Source organism: Patiria miniata, unplaced genomic scaffold (genome assembly GCF_015706575.1).
Source record: "Patiria miniata isolate m_02_andy unplaced genomic scaffold, ASM1570657v1 HiC_scaffold_5, whole genome shotgun sequence".
Lineage (NCBI taxonomy): Eukaryota > Metazoa > Echinodermata > Asteroidea > Valvatida > Asterinidae > Patiria > Patiria miniata.
Window position 1 is genome coordinate 4783786 of NW_024037072.1, and position 24432 is coordinate 4808217.

A 24432-nucleotide genomic window follows, 5' to 3' on the forward strand; every position below is an offset into this window, starting at 1 on the left:
TTCTCTGGCCCACGCCCTGGCTTCGTGGAAACCAGAGGCGTGGGTCTCCTGCAAGAGCAAGATATCAATACCTCGCTCATTGCAGGAGTCGAAAATTTGGTGGCGTCTCGCCCTATTCCTTAGACCGTTAACATTTAAACTACCTATTTTAAGAGAACACATTATCAAAATTAAAAGGCAACATTTTACAATACACATCATGAAAAATGTACAGTTCATTCCAATACACGGAATTACTCCCTAGCGTCCTTTCTTGGTCGATCTCGCCCCTCATCTGTTGCGCCTCGGGCGATCGATAGCCCACCAGCCCTCGTCCCCGTTTGGTTCCTGGGGGGACGAGGAGTGTCCCCGTTTGGATGGGATGACGGAAATGGTAGAACCTTCGGAGGATGAGCGGGTTGCCTCGGCCACCTGTGTTTTCCATGACTTGGTCCGGGCGATGGGGTCCTCGCTTCCGGTGGGTAGGGCTACTTTCCCGGAGGCGTTCTGTTGATAAAACGCCTCTGAGTCAGTGGTGTCTTCAGTGGTGGTTGTATTCTCCGTCGTGGTTGTAGTTTCCCCAGTCGTTTGGGGGGGTGGTGGGATCATTTTTATGCGTCTCGGTTGTTCGGTTGTTGTCTGTGGGGCTTTCTTGGGTTTGGTCTGCTTGGCAAGTGTGGCCGTGGGTGGCCCGGCTGGTTCGGCCGTGGCTGGCCCGGCTGTGGTTTGCTTGGCCGGCTTGGTTGTGGTTGTGGGCTCCGCTCTGGGGGGTCTGTCGGTTCTGCTTGGTCTTCCCTCTGGCGGTTGGGGGGAAAGTCATCAGTGTTGTAGTCGAGGCCACAACCTCCGAGGCCAAGGCCGAGGCCACAACCTCCGAGGCCAAGGCCGAGGCCGAGGCCAAGGCCGCAACCGCAAGGCCAAGGCCGAGGCCACCACCTCCAAGGCCAAGGCCGAGGCCGAGGCCGGCTGTCAAAACATGTAATAAAATATAAATCACTAAAACAAGGCTAAGATTATGTTGGAGTTTTAACATATTTTTATTTGAATTCACTGAGTTTTGGAGTGCCTGGCTTACAAATTTACAGCTTGCATAGGGTAATTTCCTCTTGTAGGGAGTCCCGCGAATTTTATTTTTTAAAGTAAGAAATCTCAAGTTTTGTATCACTGAAAGCAAATTGCACAACAAAATCAATGGCGTTTGAATCAGGCTCATAGGTGTTTGCCCTTTGGAGATACAACAATTTAAATGGCCAAATTTTGAGTTTTTATTCTGTCAGATTTACATTATTTACTTTTAGCATGTTTTATAAATCTTATTTTCAAAACCTATCAAAATGCTTAATATCATAGGAATCCCCATTAAATAAACAACAACTTGATTTTTGAATCAGGTTTTTACCACTCATAACCAAAAAGTTTCGACCCCCCCCCCCCGACCTTCGCACTGTCCAGGCGCGCGCCGAGGAAACACCGCGATGCGACCAGACAATGCCAGACGGCCCGCCGTTACGCACGGGCAAAGCATAGTTCCAATCCCGCTCCACACAATGGGATAAGTGTCCACGCATTATCACTGTTATAAATACCGCGGTACCAGACAAAGTCTGGCAATGACCAATCCCACTCCAAACAACACGGCAACACGGAACATGCGTGCATGAAATCACTCAGTTCATCAAATGACCATGAATTCTCGGATCATCCGATTTGAATCCAATGGCTTCGAAGAATTTTAAGATCATGGCAAGAGGTAGGGAGTCCAGATGTTTTGGCCGTATTTCTGTAACCACGCAAAATTAGTCAATTTTAAACCGTGCTTATACATGTAATAAGTATCAACATGGCTCTAAAAATACAAAAAAAGTATCCTGGTACCACGAGGAATACTGACTCCTATTATTAAAACATTCATTCAGAACTTCGCATTCATTTGGATGGAAAAACGAATTCTGAAATCGCGCTTTCCATATCGACCATTTGCGCCAAACATTACCGTGTGAGCCGGAACTTTCATTTAAATCACCGTGTAAAAATAAAATCTACTTGATGAATCGAAACCGTTTTTCATATCTTTATGAAAAAAAAATGGTACAGACCAGTACACTCGATCGTACCCAGAAAGTTCAGACTTTTACTTAAAACAGTGGCCTATAAAAAAAAAAAATAATTAAGCTTGCCGCACCTTGCCGCAAATCATTTTTAAAGGTCGGGGTACAGAGGCGAAACGAGAAAATGTTGTACAATACTGCAACCAGACTAGTCTACTACCACATGTTATTGTACGCAGATGGAATTGGTGCCAGACTTATGTAGTCTGGCACGCGGTAACAGTTATAACGTTTGCACGCACGTAGAAAGCTGAAGCGCAGGCTAGGCGAAGATGCTACGTACACGTACGTGAGTACGTTCAATGCAACCATTTCCAGTTCATTCGTGCGTACATTGTATATGCGTTCGTTTCACGGAACCCACTGCGGCAGAATCTCGAGGGTTTGATACGGTAAAAAATTAAAATTAATTAGAATAGAAAACTCATTAAAATGGGCGGCCTCGAGCCGGCCTCGAACGATTCGCCGAGGCCGGAAGGCTCCGAGGCCAAGGCCAAGGCCGAGGCCTTGCACCTCCGAGGCCAAGGCCGAGGCCAAGGCCATGAAAATCGGCCTCGAGGCCGGCCTCGAGGCCGAGGCCGGCCTCGAGACCTCCAACACTGAAAGTCATGGTGGCTGGGCGTCTTCTGGGGGCCATTTCCATGTCTGACTCCCGAGTCGGACAAGTCTGACATACTCAGGCGGTGTCCTCTCAGTTGGTTGGCGTAGGACTGGCGACATTCTCTGGATGTGTGACCTTCCGCGCCACATGTTCGGCAGCGTCTTGGTTGCGGACATTCGCCGCTCATGTGGCCCGGTTGCTGACAGTTGAAACATACGATGGTCGGGCACTCTGCGGCTTTGTGGCCCGGCTCTCCACAACGACGGCATGTCTCCTCTTGACCGCTGTATTTTACAGTCAGTAAAAAACCCGCCGATACGTACATATGAGGGGACCACCTTTGCTAGTTCCATTCTTACATGGCGGTGTCCGTTCTCCCAAGTAGGGTGATCTGTCCTCCCAAGTGCCATGGTGCACTGCATCCTCCAAAGCTTGCTTGACTGAGGAGCTTCTTCCAGTTGCTCTTCTCTCCCTTGGATGGATACTTAAATATAAGAATAGGTCTAAAGAATAAAACATCTTTGGGTGCCTTTTCTTGAACACCACTATACACATGTCGGTTCAGTTTGTTCCCACACTGCTAGTGAATAGCACAAGTAATCATAAAAGCGCCGGTTGTATGATGAAGATTCCCAAAACCTTCTTTTGCCGTTCCGGGTGCGATTCATGTTGCTAATGAAGTTTAGAGAGACTTCCTATTAAAGCATATGACAAGATAACGTGTCATTCTTTGGGGGACACGATGTTTAATAAGACTGTCCACTTTAAACTGCTGCGGGTACTCGGCATGCCTACATTTTTCCAAAAAAAAAATATGCCAGCGTTTCAAACGCTACAGAAAAACGGCGGTGGTCTTTGATAACACTGTCATAAACTAATGCAACTGAGCTGCCATCTGATTTAGCTCTTTAGTTTCATGGCCATAGACCAAGCAATCCGTACTATACAATGTAGTTTCTGAAGCCAAACGTCGATGCAATTCATGGTTATTTTAGGACATTGCTGTTTTTTTTGCATTATTCTCCTTGTTTGAGATTTGAAATGGTTTGTACTTTACATTATGTCACATGACAGTACAGTAGGTTAGGCTATGCATAGGTCATACCTGTATCATATTCTGGCGTTCACAATTCAGGAATTGTGGGTGATGGCTGTTGTTCGCTTGATTTATATACTATTAACGTTTCACCGTAGTCACAGAATAAAATTAGTAGCCTACCCATTAATGCGTATCAACATAAAGAGTATAAGGACGTCCTGAATGCGTCCTTTGGGCTCCAAAACGCGTTTACTGACAAGTGATAATGCATGTTGTTGGGAGATCACTCTAAAGAAGATTATGATCGTGTCTATATATTACGGTTTTCGTGTAATTATCGCTCCGAGGAATTTCGGGGCACGCGTCCTCGAAAATCGACCCTTTGGAGTGCTAGACTTTATTTAAGTCACGCATATATCTTTTTCGAAAACCCACCTGCTGTCATTGCTATGGGATTTTCCCACTAACAAATTGTTGCCTGAATCAGTCAGCATTATTCGCGGCACTAGTCTGGAGTTGATAGCTTCGGCTCACAATTGGATGGCTGTATTTTGCAAACTAACAGTGTTTTTCTACATTTTCTCCCGAAAGTAGGACATTATGTGGTTTTCCTTTGATCCAGACCTTCGCGATGCGATAGGTATAACTATCTAGTAAAACAATTATGTTTGGCCGTCTCTGGGAAAAGATTATCTTTAATACCAATTTCTTTAACATTCATTCGACTGTACAATGATGATTATGAATTTGAGGCTGACAATTCCACGCCTCCTTTAATCCCGAATTTCCCTCAAATTCGATGTTCCAGCATTTCGAATAATTATTAATTTGACTATGATTTCTTGGGGTTTTTTTTACATTTTAATTTGGTCAAAGTTACGATTACAATGATAAACACAGAAAATCATTTTGTAAGAAAAAAAGGAGTTGTGGTTTATTCCATTATGATAATGCTTAACAATGTTAAGAAAACCTTGCAATCTGTCATTTATTCCATGTTAGTTTATAACTTTGCATAACTATCGAAATTATATATACATGTAATATGCTAAATATAAAAGAACAAAATCAACATATCGTCAAAGGAACATTCAAATAATGTGATTAATTGAAATATGTGGTATAATGATTTGCAAGCAAAGGACCCTTAAGGCCCTTTCAGGGAATTTAAACAAAAATTTGTCATTTATGTCATTTTCAAGCCTGATCGTTCATGTGACGCATACACATCTTTAAAACAAATGTTATAGTTTCTTTACTTATCAGAGGAGTTTGTGAAATTTATAATCATAAGGCAAAAATATATATATATTTCTCCTTCCGCTGATCCTACCTACCCTATTTTGACAGCCCTACCCTTCTTTTTTTAGGGGGGGGGGGAATGAGGGGGGAAAAACATCAATTACTACGGTGCCCTTTACCTTTGACTACACGTAAACACCTACATAATGAACAACACCGAAAAAAATGCAAAAAAAGAACACCCTACCTACCCTATTTTCAAATGCCAAGTAATCGGAAGCAGAAGTTTTTTGGCCTAAGTAGGGGTGAGGTTCGTCCGGAGTTTTTCCAGATTTCAGGATTAAAATAAAAGAAAAATCTTTGAAATCTGGAATTATTGAGGTTTTTTATACCTTAAATGTTATGTTATTTAGAAAATTTTCTAGAACCAAAGAAGTGGGTATTTGGCGGGATACCTTCAGGCAAGTACAAACATATACCAAAAATCCTTTGTTGCTCTGGGCCCTTGGTGACTCTCAGACCCCGTTGATTATTTCGAGGGTACAATTTCACTTTCCCTAGTCTCACCTCGGCATAAATGATGTTCAAAAGGTCCCAAAAACGTGTACAAGCAGATAACCTTTAATTAATTTCTCAAAAAACAACTGAACGTGAGTATTTCATGTTGATGAGGCATATTAATTATACTCTTGTGTATAATTAGTGAAAATATCCTGGAAATCCGTTCATGCAAACCAGATATCTATAACATTATAACAGTCTATGGGTATTTCACACATTCCGATGGGATGGGCTGTTAACTTCATTTTAATACATCAGAGTGAAAAATCCCATGACAATCTGATACACTTATATCTCTAACTGTGTGAATCCCACTGGAATCGGTAAAAAAAAAACTCACAGCCTTTTACAATCTGTTAGCATTTTTACTGATTATACATACACAAGAGTATAATTAATATGCTCCATCAAGATGAAATACTTATGTTAAGTAGTTTTTGAGCTACATGTATTAAAGGATATCTGCTTGCACAACTTTTTTGGAGACAGCCTATATACGTATTCGTTTAAAAATGTGAGCAGGTTGCAATTTTTTATTGTTCATTTGTTGCCACCCTGCATTTTTAATTTATTTTAAAGACTGTAATATTAACCGTAATGTGATTCGAACTTTTCATTTTGTTTAAATAAAAGCCACTTTATTGTCCATCTCTGTGTCCAATTTTAGTTTATTCGACTATTGAACAATTCACATAGATCATTGAAAACTTGTTTTGGCAAACCTATTAAATTATCCCTGGACCTGTTCAAAGTTTAATTTCAAAATGGCAGTGTTCATCAGATTCGCCTCGAATACACATCTGGGTACACATGCTAATTAAAGCAATCGATGGGAAACCGAGCAGTTTTTGCCGTCACAAAATGGCGGTTGACAGAACATTTTGCTGCTTCGCTGATGATTGTACAATGATCCTCAAGCCCAAATTCGTGTACATACTAATTATGAGAGAGTTCTGAGAGCCATGGAATTTGGGAATTGAAGAGATATGGCAGTGCACCTCTGGCCTGGACTTGGGCTTCCAATTCGGAGCAAGATTTTGGATGCAATTGGGCCCGTTGTTTTAGGGGTGGTCTGCTTTGGTGAGAATTTCTGGAACTTAGTCAATGGTCAACCCACCCAAACATTGAAAAGAAAATGAAAGATGACATGTTGATCATCATATTTCTGTGCATCCTGTACACCTGTGAGAGATCCGAGTATATTCTTCAAAGAATTTTAGAGTATGGCCATTAATAACTGGTGTGTATTAGATTTTTTTAAATGGGATGTGCACCCACAGGCCCTGGCATTCAGAAGCCATCTTTAATGTGTGATTTAATTCATTAAAAAAAGAAATGAATACACAATTGTAAGAGGTCAAATCATTCGTATCCCTGTGGAACAAAAGCACACACCCAAAGATGGCTGCAGCACGATGGATCTGTTTTGTGTATACTACGCCCTCAAGAGTCCTACTTGAAATGATCGATCAAGTCAAATGTTTTGAGCTCAATTAAAGGCGCAGTCTAATGTTAAAAAAAAATCAGTATTATAATTTCGTCTTACAATCATCAATTCATTCACTTGGGAGTCGGAGACGCCCTCGGTAGCAGTACAAGACCATCAAGCTATAAAAAGGAAGCACTTCATGGAATTAAGTTATGACAGTAAACTAACTTTAAGTTACCGGAAGACGTGTCTGATCAATGGTGGTGTAATCGTTAGCACGCCCTCTGTTGTTGAGTAAGCTCCGTATACTCGGCGGTATATCAAATCCGAAGAGACTAAAATCTAACTCGTAGTATTTGTACAGGTCCTCTATTTCTGCGGTGGTAAGAGTGGAATAGTATCGAAGCAGCGTGTCCCCATTGGAACTTCCCGTGGGGTTTGTAGTGAAATTCGGAAATCGGAATTTGGGGTCGGCCCCGACGGCTGTTAGAATGAAATCGGCGTCGGTCCGTAAAGAGTCGTAGTGTCCGATCCAGTCGTAGTCGACGAGGCACGGATGACAAATCAGATTCATCGGTTTCCAGTGATCGTTCATATACTGCCGGGTCTTCGGACCGCCGAGATGCGACAAGAATCTCACGAACTGCGAGAAAGTGACGTTTAGCGTGCCGTCTTTCCTGCGCTGGGATTGCAACAGTCTCTGGACATTTTCAGGCGAGCCACCGGTCATTCGAATGATCTTCTCGCTGTACTGCTTCCTGGTTACTCGACTCGCAGGGTAGTCCTCCTGAAATTTATCCTGGTACGCCGACAGTACCCTCTCGTAAGGGTTCCGCACGACGACGAATTTCCTGTAAGTTGCTAATAGTTTCTCCGCTTCAGCGACGGTGTAGCTGGCCAGCGTACGGAACGTTCTCCACGTGATAATGTGTGTTTCACTCTGCCCTATCTCTTCCATGGAATCATATATTCCGCTCATGACAAGGAACAGACGCTCCCAGCTCGTAGAGCCCACCTTTGGTATAAAGCAATAAATCAACTTGAGAGAGTCTATGACTAGGAAAAAGTTGAACATGGAAGCCAGTCTGGTTTTGTTCCTTGACTCGTCCAGACGGTACCGTGGGGGATGGTGGTGGGTGTCCGCCCCATGGGCATGGAGCGCACTGCACATATCCCACGCCAAACCCTTGCGGTACAACTGCTGCTTTTCCCATAAGCAAGTCCGGTTATTGCACGATTCCTGCATTACAAAAAAAGGAACAGAAAACAACATCCAAGTTATGTTAGGTGCTTTATAGATCACCGTACTGTCAATTTTGGTTTTTTGTTTTTTTAATAATGCTCCCCGTTATGTTATTTACAACTTGAAGAGTTCAATGTTCTACTTATGAATATTCTTCCCCAGTTGTGTTATCCAGGTTTTGGGATTAGTGTTTCTGATAGATTTTTTTTCTTTTCTGAAAACGTGGTCACAATAAACACATTGAAGGTTATCACTTTACACCCCCCCCCCCCCCTTCGACCCCACATTGCGACTATTGAGTCGGCAACGAATCGATCGTTAGGCCTACAACTCGGAGGAACTGGCAATAATAGTTTTTAACATACCCTGTTAAAATTGTCAACATACGCATTGCCGGGATCCAATTACTCCTTATCATTTCAGATCAAGCGAAATACAAACATGTCCTAATAAAGCTATGGTTCTTTCGTTGTTGCCCCCATAATTTTCTAGTGTCCTTTGCGAATTGCATAATCAGTAAATTGAACTATAGCAAGGTTAGTAGTTATTCTTTCAAGGGGAGTATACTTTAGCGGCAGAAACTCACGTCTTGCTTATAACTTACACGAGTTCCTTTATGTTCCTGCGACTGATCCTTCCCTCGCTTAGCTAGTAGCTTGTTCATTGAAATGGGCTCTGCAAACGGGAAGAAATTAGAAAGGTAACGAAAATACTGAGCTGATTATGCTTTATTTTTTTTAACTTCGCACCGGTCTTTATGAAAGCCTGCTCACGACACACTTTTATCACAAAAAAATTTGCACGTTGCTTTGAATAAGTCACCCGTCTGTTCATTAACATAGACTGGAGCACTGTATGCATGGAAGCAGAACAGGAACGTATAAATAAGATTTCAGAATTAATTTGCTGATGCAAGACATTTTACGAAAAATCGGAAGATTTAATTTTGTGATTTAAAAAAAATGTGGATCAACTATAGCGGGATTCCCACCAGCTGGGTGGAGTCATCTACATTATACTACAAGCCGCTACAAGTGTGTGTTTGCCTGCAATCGGGGACCCGCTATTGTCCCTCTTTTGTTTGTACTTGAACTTTTTAGGAAGACCATCATGTTTTGTACACGAATCCAAATTGGGGACCTTCGGGAACCCTATTGTCCTCTTTTGTTCACTGACGTCCCCTATTGAATGCAGAGACAAACTCATCTGCCTGGACATCATTTCGTTGCTTCTATTACCTCTAACGAATTATGTATGTTTTTGGAATACCACACTTAGGATTACGTAACACTGCAACAAAGCGTTTGTAGTTAGTACATTTTTATTTGGTGCACACAAAAGTCAAACTCTGATTCGTTCACAGCCCAAACTTTGCCTCTTCGGTTCGGTCGAGCTTATAGTTAAACAAGCTCGGCATGAGCGTTTGTAATGAGGCGACTGAGTGCAAATCTGCTTTGTTTATCGTCATATTTTGTTTTGTAGTATTTCTGAACACCAATTAATTAGGCACTGCAATATACATTGACTATTAAGATTTTATCTGAAGAAGAATTTCGTCGAAACGGTTTAACTCTGCGTGCTGGATTATTGTACTGCTTTTGCAGTTCTGTTTTCGAATCGAAAGTATATCTTTTCCTGTTCATGTGTCATTAGGCCTACTATGTCCCGTTGCGGAAGTGCAAGAACTAAACTGCAAGGATTTGTTTTTGCCTACCTCTTATTATACTTGCCGGAAGACCCAAGCGTTGAATACTAGCCAGCACGGTCACGGCCACAACGACCACACAGCAGAGCATACATCGTCCGGCCCGAGACATTGCTCATTATGAACTGCAGTCTGTACACTCAGCACTTGTACAGTTTTGAAGATCACGGATGGCGCACATACTGACATGAAACTGTAATGCACACCATACGGAGTTGATATCTGCTGGGCTGATTTCAAGACATGAACTTGGGTAGAAATTGCGTCAGCATTGCTGTTTGAATCGAACTTCCTCATCCAATAGCAAACATGCTTGTATTCACTTGATCACACAACCCGCCCAAGCTCACAGTCACTGTTTATTCGCGACTAGGGAAGGGAAATGACCTTGCCGTGCCCTTTCAATACAGATTTGTTATAGGATTTCATAGACCGTGTTGTACCTTGTACCTTGAAGATCAAACTTCCGAACTGTCGACCAGGAACTGTCAGTACATAACAGCCTAGATGTTAACAATGGATGCATGCATGCTTTGCCCAAGTTCGCAATCTACAATCAGAATTTATATGGTTGGACAAAACAAGTTTGTTTACCCCTTTAAGGAATTTGTCCCTTAGTGCTCCCCTTCAATGTATATGGGTCATTCCACGTCAGCCCATTCTACCTCCATGGACACACCTTATACTTAATGGAAACGATCAAGTCAAAATGTTTTTGAGCTCAATTGAAGGCGCAGTCTAATGTAAAAAAAAAAAATCAGTATTATAATTTTGTTTTACAATCATCACTTCGGAGTCGGAGATGCACTCGGTAGCAGTAAAAGACCATCAAGCTATAAAAGGAAGCACTTCATGGAATTAAATATAAATTATGACAGTAAACTAGCTTTAAGTTACCGGAAGATGTGTCTGATCATTGGTGGTGTAATCGTTAGCACGCCCTCTGTTGTTGAGTAAGCTCCGTATACTCGGCGGTATATCAAATCCGAAGAGACTAAAATCTAACTCCAAGTATTTGTACAGGTCCTCTATTTCCGCGGTGGTAAGAGTGGAATAGTATCGAAGCAGCGTGTCCCCATTGGAACTTCCCGTGGGGTTTGTAGTGAAATTCGGGAATCGGAATTGGGGGTCGGCCCCGACGGCTGTTAGAATGAAATCGGCGTCGGTCCGTAAAGAGTCGTAGTGTCCGATCCAGTCGTAGTCGACGAGGCACGGATGACAAATCAGATTCATCGGTTTCCAGTGATCGTTCATATACTGCCGGGTCTTCGGACCGCCGAGACGCGACAAGAATCTCACGAACTGCGAGAAAGTGACGTTTAGCGTGCCGTCTTTCCTGCGCTGGGATTGCAACAGTTTCTGGACATTTTCAGGCGAGCCACCGGTCATTCGAAGGATCTTCTCGCTGTACTGCTTCCTGGTTACTCGACTCGCAGGGTAGTCCTCCTGAAATTTATCCTGGTACGCCGAAAGTACCCTCTCGTAAGGGTTCCGCACGATGACGAATTTCCTGTAAGTTGCTAACAGTTCCTCCGCTTCAGCGACGGTGTAGCTGGCCAGCGTACGGAACGTTCTCAACGCGAGAATGTGTGTTTCCCTCTGCCCTATATCTTCCATGGAATCGTATTTGCCGCTCATGACAAGGAACAGACGCTTCCAGCTCGTACAGCCCACCTTTGGTATAAAGCAATAAATCAACTTGAGAGAGTCTATGACTAGGAAGTGCTCGAGCATGGAAGCCAGTTTGGTCTTGTTCCTTGACTCGTCCAGACGGTACCGTAATGGCGGATGGTGGTGGTGGGTGTCCGCCCCATGGGCATGGAGCGCACTGCACATATCCCACGCCAAACCCTTGCGGTACAACTGCTCTTTTTCCCATAAGCAAGTCCGGTTATTGCACGATTCCTACATTACAAAAAAAAAAAACAGAAAACGAGATACATGTATAAGTGGTGTTAGATGTTTTATAGATCACCGTATCAATTTGGTTTCTATTTATAATGCTCCCCGTGCTGTTATTTATAACTTAAAGGGTTCAATATTCTACTTAGGCCTATGAATATTATTTCCCAGTTTTAAATCCGAAAACGTGGACACAATAAACACGTTTAATATCATCACTATAGTTGTGGCGATTGTGAGGTGCTTGTGCCTTCATCCCCCCAAAAAGAAAAAGAAAAAGTCGCAGAGCAGCAATTCCCTCCCCCCCCCCCCTTCCCCCTTCCTGGTCTATTACATTTGAGCAGATTCGCTGATTAATTATGCAAGACAACCGCATCTTGACCTCTAGGCTTTGACCAATCAGTGGGTGCTTTCTATATCGGGTCTTTGGCGATTTACCGTTGTCGCGTCATAGACGTAACATGGATAAAAACATATATATATACCCTTAGACACAGCAACAAACTGTGGCACACGCTATGTATTATGTTACGCGATACGCATCCGGCTGTTGTTGTACTTACAAAACGCTGCATTCGAATTGAACAATCAAACGTTTAGTCCTGATTTGGGAATGAAATGACGTCACGACTTAGTTAAGTCGACTCCGATTGGCCGAGGCGCGAGATCGCACAAATCTGCATGCTTTGACATGTCAGACGTTATACAGGAGACTTGGCTCCGTGGATAACGGGTGATACCGCCAGTATATGTTAATTGCGACTGCAGTGTCAGCCTCGAATCGATCATTGCAACTCGGAGGAAATGGCAATAATTGTTTTAACATCATAATCTCCCGTTAAAATTGTCACCAAAATTCTTTGAACTCCTTGCCAGAATCCAAATACTCCTTATCATATCAGGTCATGCAAGCGAAATACAACATGACGACCCCAAACATTGTGGTTCTTTCTTTGTAGCCACCATCATTTGCGAGTTTGATAATTATTCAATCGAACTATAGCAAGGTTGGTGGTTTTTCTTTAAAAGAGGAGTATACTTCAGCGGCAGTAACTCACATCTTGCTTATAACTTACACGAGTTCCTTTGTGTTCCTGTGACAGGTCCTTCCCTCGCTTAGCTAGTAGCTTGTTCATTGAAATGGGCTCTGCAAACGGGAAGAAATTAGAAAGGTAACGAAAATACTGAGCTGATTATGCTTTTTTAGACTTGGCATCGGTCTATAATAGCCTACTGATACACTGTAAAAAAAAATGTTGGATAAAACACGATTGGGCAATGTAATTTACCCAGCATTGGTATGAAATAACCTCAAGTCATATTGGGTTGAATTGGGTAAAAACTGTCAAAATTGGGAATAATTTGCCCAAGGTTGTTGGCAGTTGATAATTCGACCAGCATTGGTCGAATGACCAACCCACATTTGCCCAACTCCTTTTACAATGTAAATACAAATGTTTATCACAAAACACTTGCACGTTGCTTTAAATAAGTCACCCGTCCGTCCATATAAGACAGGAACATTGTGTACACGGAAGCAGAATTGAAGATCCAAAATTAATTTGCTGATGCAGGAGATTTTACTGAAAAACGAAAGATTTTTTTTTGATAACATAAAAATATGTACTGATCAATAAACAGTATACGGGACCATCTCCCTGTACATGATTTCGTTGCTTAAATAGCTCTGACGAATGATGTATGTTGTTGGCGTCCTACATTCAGGATTACGTAACACTGCAACCAAGTGTTTGTAGTTAAGTTAGTACATTTTATTTGGTACACCCCAAGATCAAACAATGATTCGTTCACAGACCAAACACGAAACTTCTGCCACGCATATGTTTCTGACATTGCAGTGCTAGCAAACAGTCTATCTTCAGCTCGGTCGAGCTTATAGTTAAACAAACAAGCTCGGCATGAAAGTTTGCATATGGAAGTACAGTCTCTCAATTGAAACTGCAAGTTGAAATTAACAGAGATAACTAAATTTCACTGATAGCTGCTAGGTAACTTGTATTTCAAACTGTGCTGAGTGCAAATCGGCTTTGTATTTCGTCACATTTTATTTTGTAATATTACTGAACACTAATTGTATACATTGACTATTAAGATTTGATCTGAAGAACATTTCGTCGAAACTGTCGCATGAAGCACCCAAGTTCCAGTTTTAAAGAGTTTATTTTAGGCTAATGGCAATCCAATCATCTACAAATAGTCTGTCTGGCTCTAAATGTAAGAGAAAAAACTAAATAATGTCTTGAAAAAGCATTACACGTACATACCTGCTTAATTAATTACCGTGAAATCTTTCGGTTCATTTTAGGTTAATGACATAATTTAGTATCTGCAATAGTCTTTCAGATTCACATTTGTGGAATTAAAAGGAAGTTCAGTGATGACTTGAAAAAACAATTTGTCCGCATACAAACAAGGCATAATATAGCCAAGCGTTAAGTTTTGCATAATTTGATGCTTTATTTACCGTGAAACCGTTACAATTATGAAACTTTTGGCATCAAAATACTTCATGTTGGGTTATGATGTAATTCGGTCATCTACAAAAAGCATTTTCAGCTCTGCATTTGAGAATAAATAATGCCTAGAAAAAAATACTGTATTATTACATACATTTGTAATTATTTCCCATCGATTTACAATCTTTTGAAATTCAAGTTTTAGACAGTTTGTTTAATTTGGATAAACGACATAATTAAGTTATTTTTCAGCATCACATGGAACATTTCAGTGATACTTTGGAAAAATACTGTGTAAGCATACAACACTGAATATGACCAAAGCGTTACATGTATTTGCTGAATAATTATTTCCTACTTAATTAACAAAACAACAATAAACTTTAATTATGATATTTGTTTTGCATCAAAGACTATTTAGTGACATGCAATTCAGTCATTTACATTTATGGAAACAGTGTGGTTTGCCTTATGGATATAAAATCAGTAATGCCTAGAAAACCAGGTGGTACATGTAATAAAACATTGCACATAATTATAGATACACAGCATGTCAAAGCATTGTTTTTGCATTAGTATCGTTATTTTGAAATCCCTTTGGCTATGAGCGTACACTCTGACAGTTATTTATCATTAAGTATTCCAAGTTGGTGACAATCTGCATTGAAATCGGAGGGGCCATTGCCGAGATCCTTAAGGCGATGTATTGTCAGAGGCCCCCAAAAGAGGATGTTTTTGGTTATAACACTTCGAACGAAGATTGTGCTTAAACCTGCCACCTGATAGATTGGCAACAGAAAGAATTGAATTCAGCACCCTCGAATTGACAAAGAACAAGCATTTTTTGTTGCCACCAAAAATCTTGAACGGACTTCATTTTCTAGGCAAGATAGGATTTCTGGCCCACGGTCTAGCAGTGACTTAGTTGTGAATTCTAGTCATTGGAGTTTTGCTTGATAATATTAATAATATTGTGCTGCTTTTGCAGTGTCAACATAAACTATAACATTACGTTTTCGAATCGAGAGTAGCTCTAAGTTTCCTGTTTATGTCATTACTTTCCAATGGGCATTATGTCCAATGCGGAAGTGCAAGCAATAAACTGCAAGAATGGTTATTTTTTTTGCCTACCTTTTATACTAGCCGGAAGACCCAAGCGTTGAATACTAACCAGCACGGTCACGGCCACAACGGCCATACAGCAGAGCATACATCGCCCGGCCCGAGACATTGCTCATAATGAACTGCAGTCTGTACACTTACTACATGTACTTGTACCATGGGCTACAGTTTTAAAGATCACGGAGGGCGCACATGTACATGTACATGTCATGTGATGCACACCGTACGGCGTTGATATCTGCTGTGCTGTTATAAAGACATGGACTTGGTAGAAATTGCGTCAGCGTTGCTGTTTGAAGCGGAGAGCAGCATTGCTGTTTGAATCTAACTTCCTCGTCCAGTAGCAAACATGCTGTGCGTTGTCTTCACTCAATTCACACAACGTACTGCATGGTCAAGCCATATAAACATCCCCAAGTTCACTATTTATTCGCGACTAGACTGCATGCACTGTAGCATGTCACTGTCTTGTATAGTGCCCCTGTAGTTTAGGGTTGAACACGTGTAACGAATTCCCAAGTTGTGAACGGCCGCAAGCACAGACGCGGTCAGCATTGCCAAACAGGACGTCTCGCAGCGCGCGCTAAGTCCTTGGGAATATTGAGCAAACGGCCTTGCAAGTGCTTATAATGTTTTATTGCACAGGTTAGGTACATGTACATGTACATGGCTACTATACGTGCGAGTTCTTACGTACGTCTAGTTCAACCACATGTACAAGTATACATGAGGCTTCGTCATAGGTCACGGTCCGGTCTGTATGACATTACACACTGAAAACACTCGTAAAAGGTCACAGTTAATGGGAACCCCCTTTGATGGCGATACTATGGGTGTTACTAACGCCATATCACGGGAAAAGGAGATGACCTTGCTGTACCCTTTCAAATAGTATTTAATAATTACCTCCGCCAAGGAGGTTATGGTTTGGCTGTGAACTGGATAGTTGCGGGCAGATTTTTATGAACATTTGTGTAGGGTGGTCCTAATTGGAACCATTAGATTTTGGATGCAGGATTCTTCACCATTTTGTATGTGCAAATGTGCCATAGGCCATGAAATTGCGACAACCCTCCCCCCCCCCCCCCCCCCCCAAGGAAAAAACTAATGGACCCGCCCATTTTTTTTTGCATATGCCCTTTTGCTGGGAACAGCTTAGCCTTTAGTCAAGTCCCACGCGCCTATACCGAACCATCCGGACACGTAACGCACCCTGGATGCTGGCACGTAAAAAGACTAGCACGAGCGTAGTCTTTTTACGTGTCAGCATCCGGGGTGCGTCACGTGTCCGGGTAAGCGCGTGGGACTTGACTAAAGACTAGGAACAGCTAGGTGATTACGCGTTCGCGCTTAAGGGCATATACGCGCATTATGCCCGTCTGCCGGGCGATTGACGCCCCGTTTAAAGGTAGAGTCCATCATTTGCAGCCATCCGAAAAGTAACTGGCGTAATTATTGTTGAAAAACTAACTTGGTTGAAAGATAGTAAGGAGACTAAACTCCCTGTGAAATTATTCTTTCTGGGAAGCTGTCATTTTGAAGTAATCAACGAAAGAAGGCATTTCCAACGGTGATTCTTAAGAAGCACCGTAGGAAAATTTAAATTAGTAGTTCGTTTTGTTATTCAGCGCAGCGCGCACAAGTATTCGATCGACGCACACGCGCGCGCGGTTGTTATAATTCGTCGGATCAGTGCGCGACGTCGCGTATAGTTGCAATTCAAAACAATTCAAAACATGATTCAGCAACTTTTGATTTGAAATTGAGATCTTAGAATGCTGTTTTTCTCGGAATGTACAGCTGAAGCTTAGCTGAAACTTCATCAGGTTAGTTGCTCAGTATCCTTCATTAGATTTTGAACTCTTTTGTTGCTTCAAACGAACAAAATGCACAAATTACAAATGATGGACTCTACCTTTAAGACCCTAATGTACACAGTATATGGAAATGGCACAATTCTGCTAGCACTTGATAATTCTGTATTCAACAAGCGTAATACAAAGTGTTGCGGAACCTGAGTGAGCATTTCCTTTGCTCTATGGTTGGATGTACTAAACATATGGCGGGGAATTGTTAAGCCTTGGCAGAGGTTAATTACGCCCTCCGAGTGCTTCCAATAGACCGTGATGTGAGGTGTTTCATGTTTCCGCAACAATATTCCTGTGTGTTCAAAACCTATTTAAATTTATAGCGGCTCTTTTAATTTAGGATATCTTTGAACCATCTGTCGGACGTAATTATTTTTTAAAAAAAATGTAATGATACTGACTTTTTAATCATGCCAGGACAGAGGGCACGTGCAGATCAACAATTCAAGTTGAATAGAATTCCCCATATCAAACCGTTTTAGGTTCCAACAAAACCAGGGTGTCCCATATTTTCCCTGATCATATTTTAATGTCGTGATTGATTCCAGAACTTGCATTTTCTGTCGATTTTTCTGACGGTGTTTGGTGGCCTTCATGCTCATGACGAGTTCCGTGTTAAGATTTCGTCGATCGTACCACGATCTGACCTATCTCAGTTTTGCCATTTCGAGAAAAACGCGTTTGAAGTTGGGCCTATTTTGCATCCACTCTTTCACCCAGAACACTAATTTTTGTTGACTCAGTTTTTATATATAATAAAGTTGGATAGTTGAATTATGATTTTAAATTGTTTCTAAGGCAAAAACTCATCATAACCAGGTGAAAGATTGGCGCCAAATCCATAAGTCACTTCGTGAAAATTTCATTTTCATATTTCATGTGCGCGAACGGCGACCTATCTAGATAGGTCACTTCGTGAAAATTTAATTTTCATTTTTCATGCGCGCGAACGGCGACCTATCCAGATAGGTCACTTTGTGAAACGAACAATTTCGATTTCTCTAGCTCTGTGGCTGATAGTGACTTACGTCATATGCGCATGCGCGCGCGCGGACCTCTTCACGTTAAGTCATATGGAGGTTCGTTGCAATCTGTTGTTTTGAATATTATTGTTATTAGAGATTAATAAGCTCTTACAAATTAAAACGCTGTTATAGTGAAGGAAATTAGAAAATGAATTTCAATATAAACGGGGTGCATAGAAACGTGTTGAATACATTGTGTATACCTCTTAGTAATAATTCTTGAACGAATTCATTGTAAAGGTGTACTTTTATTCCATTATTTTCCATTATTTTATTCCATTTATCTGTAAAAAAAAATCGAGAAATAAAATCCGTGGACAAAACAGGTATTTTTTTTAAACAAGACTCACAAGTTCAAGTTACACTGAAACAGAACGATAAACGTACATGTACACTCTCATAATCTTCAAATCTTTGTTTTCTATTTTGTTTATTCTTTACAGTGTACTTTCTCATTATTTAAACCTATTATTCCCTAAAAACAGCAATTTTCTGCAGATACTTTGTAAGCCTCCCCCTTAAAAAAAAATAATGATATATCTCAATGACATACATTCAAAACAAAAAAATCGGCTGCATTTTAAAGGGGATGTACAACATTTGCCTTTGCTGCAGTTTTCAGAAACAAATGGATTTGGAGGATTAGTATGTTATAGCAGATATTGTTAAAATGACTTGTTTCACGTTTTGGGCTTGTAGATGCTGGTAAAACGAAGAAAACCAATCATTTGCTTGTAGTCTGGTTCCCTGACCCCACTTAAGATGAAACGGAGCAATTTATAGACTTTGGGGAACTGTAAGATCGGAGAATCAGTCTAGGAGGCTTGTACCTCTTCACATTTGTGTAATCAATTGCAAAGAAAACGAGGAATAACTAATTATGAAAAATTTGGAGCAGTTTTTGAAAAAAAGCCAGTTTTCTCCAACGCTGGTCGGCCGACCAGCGTTGGAAATTGATACAAAAATACCATTTTCTTGAAAATGTCAGCACACCAGGAGCCACGATTTTACAGGATGCTTTAGACTGTTATTCCCTAACAATCCAGTAGGGTATTTTGTGATAATTTGATCATTTCGTTTTGTGATGTTTGCAAATGTTGTATCTTCCCTTTAATTAACAATGCTCAAAAACTTCAAAACTGAATATAAATGGGATGTTTAGTCGCGTTAATCAGTGTTGTAGTCGAGGCCACAACCTCCGAGGCCGAGGCCAAGGCCGAGGCCACAACCTCCGAGGCCAAGGCCGAGGCCGAGGCCAAGGCCGCAACCGCAAGGCCAAGGCCGAGGCCACCACCTCCAAGGCCAAGGCCGAGGCCGAGGCCGGCTGTCAAAACATGTAATAAAATATAAATCACTAAAACAAGGCTAAGATTATGTTGGAGTTTTAACATATTTTTATTTGAATTCACTGAGTTTTGGAGTGCCTGGCTTACAAATTTACAGCTTGCATAGGGTAATTTCCTCTTGTAGGGAGTCCCGCGAATTTTATTTTTTAAAGTAAGAAATCTCAAGTTTTGTATCACTGAAAGCAAATTGCACAACAAAATCAATGGCGTTTGAATCAGGCTCATAGGTGTTTGCCCTTTGGAGATACAACAATTTAAATGGCCAAATTTTGAGTTTTTATTCTGTCAGATTTACATTATTTACTTTTAGCATGTTTTATAAATCTTATTTTCAAAACCTATCAAAATGCTTAATATCATAGGAATCCCCATTAAATAAACAACAACTTGATTTTTGAATCAGGTTTTTACCACTCATAACCAAAAAGTTTCGACCCCCCCCCCCCGACCTTCGCACTGTCCAGGCGCGCGCCGAGGAAACACCGCGATGCGACCAGACAATGCCAGACGGCCCGCCGTTACGCACGGGCAAAGCATAGTTCCAATCCCGCTCCACACAATGGGATAAGTGTCCACGCATTATCACTGTTATAAATACCGCGGTACCAGACAAAGTCTGGCAATGACCAATCCCACTCCAAACAACACGGCAACACGGAACATGCGTGCATGAAATCACTCAGTTCATCAAATGACCATGAATTCTCGGATCATCCGATTTGAATCCAATGGCTTCGAAGAATTTTAAGATCATGGCAAGAGGTAGGGAGTCCAGATGTTTTGGCCGTATTTCTGTAACCACGCAAAATTAGTCAATTTTAAACCGTGCTTATACATGTAATAAGTATCAACATGGCTCTAAAAATACAAAAAAAGTATCCTGGTACCACGAGGAATACTGACTCCTATTATTAAAACATTCATTCAGAACTTCGCATTCATTTGGATGGAAAAACGAATTCTGAAATCGCGCTTTCCATATCGACCATTTGCGCCAAACATTACCGTGTGAGCCGGAACTTTCATTTAAATCACCGTGTAAAAATAAAATCTACTTGATGAATCGAAACCGTTTTTCATATCTTTATGAAAAAAAAATGGTACAGACCAGTACACTCGATCGTACCCAGAAAGTTCAGACTTTTACTTAAAACAGTGGCCTATAAAAAAAAAAAAATAATTAAGCTTGCCGCACCTTGCCGCAAATCATTTTTAAAGGTCGGGGTACAGAGGCGAAACGAGAAAATGTTGTACAATACTGCAACCAGACTAGTCTACTACCACATGTTATTGTACGCAGATGGAATTGGTGCCAGACTTATGTAGTCTGGCACGCGGTAACAGTTATAACGTTTGCACGCACGTAGAAAGCTGAAGCGCAGGCTAGGCGAAGATGCTACGTACACGTACGTGAGTACGTTCAATGCAACCATTTCCAGTTCATTCGTGCGTACATTGTATATGCGTTCGTTTCACGGAACCCACTGCGGCAGAATCTCGAGGGTTTGATACGGTAAAAAATTAAAATTAATTAGAATAGAAAACTCATTAAAATGGGCGGCCTCGAGCCGGCCTCGAACGATTCGCCGAGGCCGGAAGGCTCCGAGGCCAAGGCCAAGGCCGAGGCCTTGCACCTCCGAGGCCAAGGCCGAGGCCAAGGCCATGAAAATCGGCCTCGAGGCCGGCCTCGAGGCCGAGGCCGGCCTCGAGACCTCCAACACTGGCGTTAATACAATGAAGTTTTTGTTTTTTTTGAGAGTCGACTATCAGAACAGGCCATATTTAAGGGCCACTCAAGGGATAGAAAAGTAAATCTAAGAAACAAATTCATTATGTAGAAAGACAAGTACTGCCTTGATGTTTGAACTGGGAATGACCATCATGATGCAGGTCTGATGTAAGGAGTTCAACAGAGAGGCAGTGCAAAGAGTTGTTCTCAGCAATCTTTCAAATTTAAAAATAAAGACTTTACTTGAAACGTTCTTAGCAATGGATTTCCTTTATTTGTTCTTAATTACTGTTTTTAGTTTTTAGTTTTACTTCAAACTTTAGGTGCATAAATGAAATAGTGCGAGAACTGACAATAAAAGAGGTAACTCTTAATATTTCAAGATAAGTCTGGCATTAGTGAAGGATGTAGATCAAAGGTGAAACCAGTGACGGCTAAGGAACAGCTCCTGGTTCAAAGATTGTGGAGTAACAAGCACAAAACATCGAAAATCTGGAGAAATGCACACAAAAAAGAATAGAAATACATTCACTCAACATTTTATCGGCAATCAGTAGTCGCCCTATGTTTTAAGGCTGAGCATTTTTTCCGTTACATTCCGAGGCAGACTGTGGCAGGTGGTTCATGCATTCAGTAATTAAATTTAAATTTAGAATCTACATGAACATTTATTTGGATTTTTTTCTTTTAATATAGTCGACATGGAAAATCAATATAAAACAATTACAGTTTGTCAAAGGGAATCATTGATAAATCATTCAGAATGTGTTTAATGTCTGGTGTCACTATCCTTGCAGTCTGTGTCTTTTTTTGATTTTCACATGTTTTGCAATATTAACTAAAACAAATCATAGCAACTGAATTCAACTTTTTTGCAGTTCACCCCATTAATATTCTTATCTGCATTGACTTTAGAATTGTAGCAAGACTGGAGTACTAAATCAACATTTAAAAAGAGAGAAACGAAGCACGAAACGTGAAAACGAAGAACAGACGCAATGCTCTTTTTGATCTGAGCCGGGCAGTATAAAACCAAAATAATAAGCAGCAAAAGTATGAAAGGTTAAATAATAACCTTTATGTTAAAAAAAAATTGCTTACATTCATGCTCCAGGAATCGATCACTTTCCTTTCAACGAAGCTTTTTCAAAACTTCATTCAATTATGTAGACGAATGGTGCTCTGTATAAACTTTTGGCTGCAATTAACCACTGAGACATCCACATTCTGTAACACAAACAAACCAAACCAATCACGAATCATAATATTAAAAAAGCAACCTTAGTTTGGCCCTTTTATTTCATAAATATTTTCCCGAAAGGACAGTCAGTGAATCAACGTAAATATCAACCGAGATGTCATTAAAAAGCATTAGTTCGGAATCGAACCCCACTCAAGTGTTATTCTGACTGATTATGACTACCCACTACCGTCTACACTACAGTACGCCAATGGACTAATTAGTGTAGGATGTTGTGCTATCATACACACGAGTCTCTGCAAAACATGTATTTAGACAAAGCCCAACACGAACATATTGCAATACGAGTAATCAAAATACAGAAGGAATATACTTACAGACGTTTACAGAATCAGAAACTCGGTTGAAACTTGCTAGTTTCGTTCAGCCATCAAACGACATGTGTACGCCGCCATTGTTTCTGATAACGCTAAAGACTGGCCCCTAGTAACTCAATTTCATAAGAAAGTGATGGGGACCACATTAAATCCAGGTACCAGACTCTATAAGTCACTTCGTGGAAAACTGACAGTGTTGTTTACGCGTTTCACGAATCAGCTTAATGAGCTAATTAGGCCACTTATGAATTTGAAATTTTCAGAAAATAAAGATTTCATCATGCATAACCAGAATATGCTAAAAACCCAAATTCGTCAAAAATTCAGATAGGTCAGATCGTGGTACGATCGACGATTTTGAAAGAAGGGGGTCGGTCGCGAATTAACGGTCACAGTTTGAGCTCCTAAAGTTCCCAGAAAACCCTTTTCCCCCCTTTTATAATTCAACCTTTCTGTACAGTGTGTACATTACAGTAATTACAGCCTCTATGTTAACACAAATGGCTTGCAGGCTTTGCCCTGAGTTCGCAATCTACAATTTGCTTTTGCCCGATCAAAAGTTTCATTCATAATTTTGTCAGCCTGACCTTCGCGTCACCAATTTGACACACAACAGTGAAATCATGGTCAGCGCACTATATTGCCTCTACATAAATTAACAGCATCCCAGAAAAAAAAGTGTAGTAGCGTGGGACGGGAAGAAGATTATGCTGGAAAAATAACACGATTCACGGACGTCGCTTCGGATCGGATCTCGTCTCGGGGGGCTTCGCCAGTCGTCATGGACGGCATACGTAATAATCCTGTCATATGCTGGTTGGGAACTTAATTGGATTTCCTTGGGCGTCCTTCGCTGGCGTCTGGCTGAACTACTGGGAGAGCTACGCACTTCATCAAATGAACAGTGTATAAACGAATCAAGCTGATGTGTGTGCCCTGAGGCCGACATGCGCACCAAAGTAGTTTATTAAAGAGCGGAGTGTCCCCGTGCATTGAATATTGAACAATTGAATATTAAGTGCTATCCAATGAGACATTGAACGAAAACGACGGTCTTCGTTTAAGTTATCCGTTTTTGTTTTGTGTTGTACTCGGCTAATTAGACTTCACTCAAGTCGGACTTTGACAACACTCCTGTACATGTATCACATACAAACAAACACTGAACTTTTCACCATATCAACATCATGCCCCAAAAGTACCATATTTACATGCGTGCCACATCAGTGGCGTTACCTGTACATGTATACCCGTGTCTCACGCCGGCAAAAGACACCGAGGTGTCCTTCCATCCGTTCTGCCACCGTTGAGGGGGTACGTACTTTGGCACGGAGGCCAAGAACTCTAGCAATGCCCTGACTGTGAGAAGGGGTCCTTCATTTATTTTGATAATCTATACGAGGAGGGAATTTATGCGAGCACATCCACCCCCCCACCCCCCCCCCCCCCCCCCCCCCCCGCTCAGCATTTAGGGAAGG

The 24432-nt window shown here is 41.3% G+C and overlaps 3 protein-coding genes and 1 long non-coding RNA gene across 5 annotated transcripts; all 4 read right to left on the bottom strand.

The window, feature by feature from the left end:
- Nucleotides 1-270: 270 nt before the first annotated feature.
- On the bottom strand, nt 271-3013 carry LOC119740582 (branchpoint-bridging protein-like). Its single transcript, XM_038215928.1, has 2 exons — nt 2764-3013; nt 271-776 (listed from the first exon to the last, which is right to left on the bottom strand). The coding sequence occupies exons 1-2, from the start codon at nt 3011-3013 to the stop codon at nt 271-273; spliced, it is 756 nt and encodes a 251-aa protein (XP_038071856.1).
- A 3564-nt stretch (nt 3014-6577) lies between these two features.
- Nucleotides 6578-10034, bottom strand: LOC119741674 (carbohydrate sulfotransferase 11-like). Of its 2 annotated transcripts, none has more exons than XM_038217515.1 (3): nt 9917-10034; nt 8807-8877; nt 6578-8199 (listed from the first exon to the last, which is right to left on the bottom strand). In XM_038217515.1, exons 1-3 carry the CDS (start codon nt 10017-10019, stop codon nt 7189-7191), a joined length of 1185 nt encoding a protein of 394 aa, XP_038073443.1. In that variant the 5' UTR covers nt 10020-10034; the 3' UTR covers nt 6578-7188. The 2 variants fall into 2 exon arrangements, with proteins under 2 accessions (XP_038073443.1, XP_038073442.1); XM_038217514.1 differs by having other exon boundaries at nt 8789-8877.
- A 747-nt stretch (nt 10035-10781) lies between these two features.
- On the bottom strand, nt 10782-16165 carry LOC119741675 (carbohydrate sulfotransferase 11-like). Its single transcript, XM_038217516.1, has 3 exons — nt 15418-16165; nt 12886-12956; nt 10782-11812 (listed from the first exon to the last, which is right to left on the bottom strand). Exons 1-3 carry the CDS (start codon nt 15515-15517, stop codon nt 10796-10798), a joined length of 1188 nt encoding a protein of 395 aa, XP_038073444.1. The 5' UTR covers nt 15518-16165; the 3' UTR covers nt 10782-10795.
- Nucleotides 16166-21389: 5224 nt separating this feature from the next.
- On the bottom strand, nt 21390-24368 carry LOC119740361. Its single transcript, XR_005272674.1, has 3 exons — nt 22955-24368; nt 22478-22603; nt 21390-21868 (listed from the first exon to the last, which is right to left on the bottom strand). It is a non-coding gene; the product is annotated as an uncharacterized LOC119740361 (long non-coding RNA).
- Nucleotides 24369-24432: the final 64 nt, after the last annotated feature.